The 9,836-nt window shown below is 42.8% G+C and overlaps 1 protein-coding gene across 1 annotated transcript in view; it reads right to left on the reverse strand.

Annotated features, from left to right (window-relative positions):
- Positions 1-388: 388 nt before the first annotated feature.
- Positions 389-9,836, reverse strand: part of b4galt6 (UDP-Gal:betaGlcNAc beta 1,4- galactosyltransferase, polypeptide 6) — a 20,617-nt gene continuing 11,169 nt past the window's right edge. The window contains exons 3-9 of the mRNA XM_037769038.1: positions 9,093-9,206; positions 8,409-8,533; positions 8,194-8,310; positions 6,349-6,536; positions 5,174-5,296; positions 2,518-2,619; positions 389-1,443 (exon numbers count right to left, since the gene is read on the reverse strand). Of these exons, the coding sequence (XP_037624966.1) occupies positions 1,296-1,443; positions 2,518-2,619; positions 5,174-5,296; positions 6,349-6,536; positions 8,194-8,310; positions 8,409-8,533; positions 9,093-9,206 (917 nt within the window). The 3' untranslated portion in view covers positions 389-1,295. The remainder of the gene's footprint in view (positions 1,444-2,517; positions 2,620-5,173; positions 5,297-6,348; positions 6,537-8,193; positions 8,311-8,408; positions 8,534-9,092; positions 9,207-9,836) is intronic.

Genomic DNA, 9,836 nt, shown 5'->3' on the forward strand with positions numbered 1-9,836 from the left:
AATATACACTCTCACATTGAAACCTGTGATAAAGCACGTCGTAATGGCCGAGCGCGCTCCCCCGTATGGAGGGAGCGCCTCTAACTCTTTTCACACAGTGCACCTCAAAGAGAAAAATAAAGCACAACAAAAAAAAGGCTAAATTAAGAATATACACATCTCTAACTGGTGAAATAATTTATGTTTGAAAAAGAATCTGGTAAACAAAAATAAATTAAGGCATGCAAAAGATAATGTCAAATCTTAAAGATTTGGATACTTCTGGGTTTTTCTTTTAAGCCAAACATCCTATATACTGTTAGAAGATCTTCCCTGTTAGGGAAGACACCACTCACTCTTATTAAATCCTTAGAACGAAAGGTAGCTGCCAAAATAAAAATTCAAACCCCACTGGAATATCACTGTAATATGCCCGAGCAAGTTTCAAGGCCCATATTTACATATTTGTGTTCGAGCTTTTTAAGAGGCCGATATTTACATACATGTTCATGCGGATTTCAGCAGCAGTGCAGCGAAAAACAAAAGCAGCCAACACTTTGAGTGACACAGACAAGGAGTGCTTCTTCAAACATCCTCAATCAGAAGAAAAAAAATAAATAGCACGTATCAAAATAAAAAAAAAAAAAAAAGAAGAACATTATAATGTCAACCTCGCTCAGATCCCTACCCCCCCGTGGCCCTAAACTAAATGATATGTATAAAACAAAATGATAGTAGAAAGTGAGACAACAACTTTGTGTGTTGGCTTGTAAGGTGACGGTGATACATCAGAAGTGAAGCAGTGCGGCGCCGAGCCGAGCCGAGCCGAGCCGAGGGAGCTGTGGTTCTGCCACATTAAGGCTTTTGAGATGCTGCTGCTCCCTCCAACCTAAACCAACTCATGTCATCTTGTAGTAGTTAAGCCGGCACGGACAAAAAAGACATGCAGCAACTCACCCATCACACACACACACACACGCTCATTCACTCACACACACAATCAACAGTTCACTTTGAGAGACTCGCCACTGCCTCTTCATTTTTTCCTCTTTTTTTTCGGTTTCATTTTTTTTTTTTTTCCTCACTAAGATTTCTTGGCAGCATTACATGGAGCGCCTCTTCACCCCTCTCGGCCTGTGCCCCCCCATCCCTCCTCTCCTCCTCCGCTGCACCGCCGCTCTGAACGGGGGCACTGGGAGGCCAGGCCGGAGGGGAGCTGGGGTGAGCAAGTGGGGGGGGTGTGGAGGAGGAGGAGGAGGAGGAGGAGGAGGAGACGGGGTTGGTGGAGGTCGGCGGTGGGGGGGGGTGGGGGCAGTTCAGTAGTCTGCGATAGGGGCGAGCTCGGGGTTCAGGTCCACCGTGATGTTCTTGTAGAGGCTGCTGAGGGAGGTGTGGGGGCTGTAATGGAGGTTGTTGAGGCCGTCCAAGTGTTGCCGCTCTTTGGAATACCTCAGCAGTTTATACCTACAAAAAAGCACAGTCACACACTTCTTAGATCAATATCATCATTCTGCCCTATTCTCCTACAGGACATACACCTGTGGGCTGCTTTAACCTGCGTCTATCTCGAGGATTGATAATATATACTTGTACATACACGGTACTGCTACACATGTTACACTACCACCACTGTGGCTCTCAGCTGTTTTAAAGATTTGTGTGGAACTGATGGGCTTGCCGCTCACAAACATATAGTTTCATTTAAAAAAAAAAAAAAGCCTCAGTAATTTCCTCAAACAGCTGCTTACTGAAGCTTTTATCAAACGCCACTCAAACAGGAGGAAAACGGTGCATTTGTTGGGGACTATTTTCAGCAGGCGTATTAATCCACATGTGGTGCTAGCGGGGCAGTTAAGCATAACAATTAGGAATGCTAATTTTGAAAAATGTTCTTAAGCGACAACCGACCCTCATTAAGAGTTGCTCATTGGCGCATGATGCCTAAATGGCTCGACTTCCGTCTGGAAAAGTACCAGGATCTTGGCGGAGTAGCATCCGCTCGGTCACATGACTCGGGCACGGGGTCCTAACGTCACGCCGTCGTCACGGCTTGCTCTCCAGCTCTCGGTCTGGGTCTCACTCACATGAACGGAGGAAGGGAAATAACTCTGGATTTGGCTTTTAGTGCGTTTTACAACTTTAAACACTTTATTTTTTTAAATAAAGACTATTTAGGGGTTTGTACTGGGAAGTTAATTCCCCTCAAAAACAATGATCCGCTGAGTTACAGATGTCTCTTTCCCGATGTAGGTCTATGAGAAAAAGTATTTTTGAGTCCAATGGCATCATGTGACGGACACGGCAGTTGCAGTACCGCCGTTTGTCCACTACGAAAGTCCGGATCGACGACCGGCGCACTAGCCATGGAGCAAGCCCCCAGGAAGTGCGCCGGTCATCGAAACCTGCATATACACGCTAATTTTGGTGGAAAAAGGGTATATGTGACATACTGTAGTTCAAATGAATGTAAAGACTCAACTAATTTTTTCATTGTTCCTTCTTTACAACAGAGACTTTATTGTAGATCTGAGATCTTACCTCCCGAGGAACTGGACCTCTCCTCTGTGGTGGTGAGGAATGGACTTGTACTTGCCGATCTCTCCCTCCGGTCGCGTGACATTCAGACCAGCGTAGTGAACCCTGAGAAGAAACTAGGCTGCATTACTGTTTACAGCATTAAACCACCAACGTATATACAGTATATAACCAACCTCGACCCATTTGTTTCATGAGCTTCAGTTTAACTGAACACTGTATAGAGTCTACCAACCATCTGCCGATAGGAACATGACCAATATATCTACTTACAGGTTTGTCTGTTTTATAGGTGCTAAATTCTTAATTCAGAGCTTTTGATTGAGGGATTGCCTCCACGTGGCTTTCATGGAGGTCAGAGTTCAAGGGATCCCTTTTGAAAATGGCCATTACAGTTTTTCCTCGCCAAAATTTTGCCCGACTTTGGAGCTTTATTTAGCCTCCTTCCCGACAAGCTAGCATGACACGGTTGGTACCAATGGATTCTTTAGGTTTTTTCTAGTTTCATAGGATTTTTACTCTAACTCTAAAACTGAACCTGCTACAGCCTGTGAATGACAGTAAAGTCGGTCAGGATCGCTAGGATTAAAAATCTCAATACTTATCGAATCGGCATCCAAGTATAGTGATAATATCAAATCGGGAGATATGTGTATCATCCCAGCCCTACTAACATGAATGCGTGGCCGGCCCGGCTATGTCAACAAAGCACAGAGAAGCTCTGAGACTTCATTCTCTGCTCAGGTAGACATTAGTCCTCTATATCTTTACATAGACAAAAGTTGTTGATGATATATTATTGATGTGATATCTGAGACTCAGGCAGACATGTCTACTCTACATCTTTACATAGACAATAGTTGATGATATATTAATGCTGTGAATAACAGTTGCTCGCAGTCAGCTGAAAGTCCAAAGCAGTCTGTTGAAACTGTTCTGGACAAAAAGGCTGATAAAATGTTGAAGGTCAATTCCCGCAGAATGGGAAAGAATTTCACAATTCATCACGTGACACGGGAGGGGACAGGAGAAGAAGTCAACAGGAGTGGAGCGGGACGGGAATCCTAATGACAATAGGTCAGTAGAGATGCATCGGTCGCCAGTCTCAGATGACGCTGATTCTGGGCCGCAAAAGGCAGCACCGACAGTAACCAACTACTGTCACAGTACCACACGGTGTCATTTATGAGCATACAATTGAATTATCCATTAAAGAAAAGTTACAAAAACGTTTTTTTTTTTACGTTGTCAATTATAGTTCTCAGAAGAAAGAAAATATGAATCGGCCAAGAAAATTGCAATCGGTGCATCTCTAGTTGTAATATGAATAAACACAGGAACGAGATGGGACGAGATCGGGACGGGACAGGAGTGTTTTTGTGGGGAGTGGGATGTGACCGGAGTGAAGATCCCACTCCCGTGTCTCCCTCTAATTAATAAACACAGGCCCGGGTGACTAAACGGAGAGAAGACATTCATGTATGCCTAAATGCGGGAAAATAATTGAAGCTAGAATCTATTTAGTCCCGTAGATGTTTCCACACTAGGTTCACTACGATACTGTCCACAAACACCTTGTGCAGATACCTTCGGTAGGTTACCATGGACACCACAGGGAGCCCTGTGTAGTGGTCTGCTGTTGTACGACATTCAGAAAAAAAAAAGTACAACATCACACTGGTTATAAACTGGACCTCACAAATGTATCATGATGTTAATCTTCATCCATTCTATTATATATTGGTATATTCCTTGATGACATTTTTACATGATATCTTAGCATATATTTTTCTACATATCTTTCTTGATATCTTAACACATTTTGTCTACTATATTTCCTATGATATCGTTATACATTTTTCTATGATTTTTTTTATGGCATTTTCACTATACACTCTGGAAAAAGTTTTTACTGCCTTACAGGGTTATTTCTACTTTATTCCCTCTATTTTTGGATTTTTTTCTGTGCTCTTTGTTAGTGAGAGGTATGTTCAGCCCAGGAGCCACTGAGCATTCAGGAGGTTATATTGTACAGTTTGTAAGCATAGATGTATTTATGTCTTTCCTCAATAGAGGCTATAGAAAATGTATATCAATTATGTGTTATTGAGGAGTGTGTCACCATTCTATTTTTATGGAGTGGCTTTTGCCATGTGGGCTTTCAAGATTTTATATATATATATATGTATGTATATATATATATACATACATATATATATATATATATATTTCATTGTATTGCTGGTGGTTTCTGACTGTCTTGACCACGCCTCTGTTGTTGCGAGACGCTCCTGACGGTGCATCCACAGATGATTCCTATTATGTAATCATGTAGTCCCTTTCCTGATTGGTTGTCTGTGCCTCACCTGAAATATTTAAAACTGGCATTACGTCTTGAGTGATGACGGCTTATAGCTGAAACTCATTCGTTAGTTTGCCCAAAATAAACTAAAAAAAGACTTTTTATCTGTGAGTGCCGGTGATTTGTTTCTTCAGTATAATAATCTTTATTATCATTGTTACATTTTTGTCTGTTAGCATTCTTCCAGCCATTTGTTTAGCATCAAGCTGAACCTGAAGCTCAACCTGGTGAAAACCCTCCCTCCCAAAACATAAAAACACAACCCAGTGAGTAACTAAATGAAGGGGTCTGACTAACCTGTTCCACAAGTCATCATCCTCTCCTCCCCAGCCCCAGAATGCGTTGGGAAAGCCATTAATCTTGCGGAACTGCTCCACAGCAAGTCCACTCACGCCACCAAAGAACTCGCTGTATGGAAGACTGGAGGAGACGACAGCAGACAGACAGAGTTAAAACACAGGTCGACAGTCGATCAGAGCCCCGTTTCACAAAGCAGAGGAGTACGTTAGATGAGGGAATCTGGATTTTCAGTTCCAGGTAGAGAGGCAACTTAAACTCTGGGTCAGTTACCATGGCAACGGACTCTGTGAACCCAACGTGCTCGCTGGCAGGTTTCCTTTGTCTGTCTCCTCCCTCTCACAGAGCCAGAAACGCTGCTTTCATTTCCTCATTCATTCAGTCAAAAGTTTGACTGTGTGTCACATATTAGTTTGTTACTCAGGACAGTCAGAGGTTACTGTCGGTCATTTCTTTGAACATTCAAATATCTAATCTATAGAAATATATATAATAAAACCTCTGCATGTCCTTCTTTATAACACAGTGACTCTGTGAACACAGACAGCTGTCAGTCTGTTAGAGCAGCTCCACTAACATGTTTATCGCTCATCGTGTGTAATCTCAGTTTAAATAGTAAAATCATTGACTAACGACCTCCATCAATAATGTGATTGGTCACACTGATGCAACATAATTCCTCTAATATTATAGATTATATGTTAACATTTCTGAGTGAGCAGGATGGCGGTGAAGCTGCAGAATGGAGTTAGAAAGACAGTTTTGTAAACAGAACAGGTTTTAAAGGTCCCATATCGTGCTCATTTTCAGGTTGTTACTTGTATTTTGTGTTTCTACTAGAACATGTTTACACACTGTAATGTTCAAAAAACACTTTATTTTCCTCTAACTGCCTGCCTGAATATACCTGTATTCACCCTCTGTCTGAAACGCTCCTTTTTAGTGCATTTCAACGGAATTGCAACGGAATTGTGTTGCTAGGCAACAGTTTAGGTCCATGTTTACTTCCTGTCAGCTGATTACGGGCTTGTGTGTGGTTCTCCGTATATAGAGCGTTTTGATAGTTTAACAGTATTTATATAGCACTTAAACCTGCTTTATAATGTAAAAAGACATGCAAATCTCACTTTTTACAATATGGGACCTTTAAAACTCCATTTTGATGACACACTCACATGTACATGTATTTGTCCAGCTTGGCAGCAAAGTGGCGCGGCATCTGACCACAGCCGTAGTAGTTGCGGTCATTCTCGGGGATGTGGTCGACGTCATGGAAGATCAAGCAGTCCCAGTCCAGGTCCTTCATGGCCTCCAGGAATCCCACGTTAAACAGCATGGCTCTGTTGAAGGGCTGGCTCCCACTCTAAACACACACACACACACACACACACACACACACACACACACACACACACACACACACACACACACACACACACACACACACACACACACACACACACACACACACACACACACACACACACACACACACACACACACACACACACACACACACACACACACACACACACACACACACACACACACACACACACACACACACACACACACACACACACACACACACACACACACAAACAATGAGTCAGCGAGCCTGCTGCTGCTATTAAACAAATGAAGAAGTCATGTATTTGTGTTTAATGTCAGGGACTTCCTTCACTAGCGAAAGTGCTTCTCACATTTTTTTTTAAAACAGCATGAGTTTAGAACTAGGGATGCTGATTTTGAAAATGTTCCTAAACCGATTACCGACCCTCGTTAACTGATTATTAACCTCGCATGCAGCGGTGCGCCAGCTGCAGTGTACGAGCACAAAAGACAACTGAGTCCCCAGTTCACCCGTCCGGGAGCGTTAGCTTAGCAGCTACGATGCTTTGTGTAGTGTTGCGGATATGCAGCTATTTTCCCAGTAAAAGTCTCCACCGCACATTTAGTTTAGTTTAGCAGGTTGTCCGCTGTGTGTCTGCCCAGCGTAACTTTAGCGAGTGTCTGACAAACAGTGTGTTTGCGCTACGTTAGCAGCTCTAGCATTGCCGGAGGCTTCTTGCTCGCCGCCACACACACAGTCTGTCAGCGCGGCGTAACTTTAGCGAGTGTTCGACAGACCGTGTGTGAATGCGGGGTTGTTGGTGGCGTTATAGCTGTGAACGTAGGCGTAGCAGTGTGTGTACACTTTATTTGCCGGTGAATAAATGCTACGACTCCTCCGGTCCGAGTGACCAGAGCCAGCTTCCTGTATCCTGCAACTCCGGCTCCGCCTCCTAAGGTGAACCAGCTTTTCTCCTTAAAGAGACAAGCCGCTCCTCAGAGCCGCTCAGCTTTTTAATTCATTATTAATATTTATTTTAACCGTTTTAACCGATAGCGTTAATCGGTTAAAATGCTTAAAAAGGTCCCATATTATGCTCATTTTCAGGTTCATACTTGTATTTTGTGTTTCTACTAGAACATGTTTACATGCTGTAATGTTAAAAAAACACTTTATTTTCCTCATACTGTCGGCCTGAATATGCCAGTATTTACCCTCTGTCTGAAACGCTCCGTTTTAGCGCATTTCAATGGAATTGCGTTGCTAGGCAACAGCTTGGGTCCATGTGTACTTCCTGTCAGCTGATGACATTCACGTACACTGCAACCAGGAATAAACTGGGACACATTTAGAATGTTTTACGTGTAAATCTGTGTAAAGGGTCTAAATACTGTGTATTTGTGACATCACAAATGGACAGAAATCCTGACGGCTTGTTTCAAATGCAGAGTTTCTGAATACGGGCTGTGTGTATTTCCCTGTGGATTGAGTGTTTTGATACTTTCACAGTATTTATATAGGACTTAAGCATGCTTTATAATAAAAACAAACAAACATGAAAATCTCACTTTTTTATAATATGGGACCTTTAATGTCGGCTAACGGTTAGATCATTAACATCCCTAAGACATACAAAAGCATACAGTATACTGCAGTACACACACACACACACACCAACAGACTGTACCTGTTCGATGACGTAGAAGGCAAACTGCAGCCGCTGTCTCTGCAGCATGGGGATTAGGTGTTGGAAGAGGATGGGGAGATGTTCGTGGCGGTTTCTAAATGGAATCAGTATGGCCACCTAAAGGACAAATACTAGAGTAAGAATCCAGCCACACTGTACTGGACCGACTTAAACGTGACAGAATTACTAGACCCTGTAAAAATGCATTAGCCCACCTTCCAGCGAGGTCTGCAGTCCTTTGGTTTCCAATGGCCTCCAAACTCAATGTCAAAAAACTTGGTGAACTTCAGTTCTATCTCCTCCATGGGGATCTCTGTCATGTTCACTTCCATAAGGCCCTCTGTGGAGAGTGTTTTGTATGGGGGGGGGACATTATTCCACTGATACACCAGCATCGCCAGACAACAACAACAAATCACTGTGCAGGAAAACACAAGCACAATCCAGCATTTCCGGAGAATCTTAAGCACTGATGCCCCGTTAACCCTGTCGGTGGTTGTCAGATGTGTGAGATACGCAAGTCAAACTAAATATTAATGTACTAAAACCTCCGTTATAGATGTTTATGGTAAAGATATAAAGATGCAAAGTTAGCTATGCGATTACACTGCCCTGACTCTAATAAGCCTGCATATGACACAGTAAGAGAGAGCCACATCTGATTGGCATGTTAAATCACATGTTTTCTGATCCAGGCAGCCCACAATAAACCCACTGGACTGGTCTTATTTCACAGTTTATGGGTTGGTGGCAACTCCAGATACCCAGATGGATGTGAACAAGCACTGGAAAAAGAGAGTTTTGAATGATATGTTCCAATTAAATGAATGATTCCCTGAAGTCACTGACACCCCTGAAACAACACTTCCCTGGTGTTAGGTTAGCAGTGTCTTACTCACTCATAGAAGGTAATCGCTGTGGGCAGGGGAGGTTCTGGGCGTAGGTGAAGTTCTCAGGGAGGTACGTGGTTGGCTGCACTAGGTATTCACTGGAGTTACTGCCATCAGGATAGTCTGCAGCAAAAAACAACCAACATCAGGCATAACAGTAGAAAGCACTTAATCTACATCCAACAATAGAGCTCAATGGATCACACCCACATTTCTATTAACTATATTTTCAGTCCAGGTTGAAAAGTATTGAAGTTACCCTTTAAGTACAGATTTGAGGTAGGCCTACTCGTACTTTCCATTTACTTATAGTTCCACTCCATTCCACTCCAGGGGGGGAAATAGTGGACTTTTTACAGCACTTCATTAATGTGACAGCTATAGTTACTTTGCAGGATCAGAGCACAGCAAGGCGGTTCAATGAAACCAGCAGTATAGTTCATCTTCATCGATCCCTCACCTGATCCGTACCTTCTTCATATCCAGACTTCGCACTAAATCCACTTTCTCAGTTAGTGATTTACATGTAGTGGCTGTGTTACACCATCTATTGATCCTGGTCCCATTTTATAGTGTTTATTACAACAGAAGTAATCCAGTAATTCTGTCTTCTGTCGAAATACTATGAGAGCAGAAATACTACTACTACTAAGCTAGTAGTTAACAGTGCTGATCAAATGTTAGGCCTTAGGGGTGAATCTATATCTTCCCTACCATTCATCCACATCCCCTGCTCTGCCACTCTCCACTCTG

The sequence above is a fragment of the Sebastes umbrosus genome, chromosome 5 (assembly GCF_015220745.1).
Source record: "Sebastes umbrosus isolate fSebUmb1 chromosome 5, fSebUmb1.pri, whole genome shotgun sequence".
In the NCBI taxonomy this organism is placed as follows: Eukaryota; Metazoa; Chordata; class Actinopteri; order Perciformes; family Sebastidae; genus Sebastes; species Sebastes umbrosus.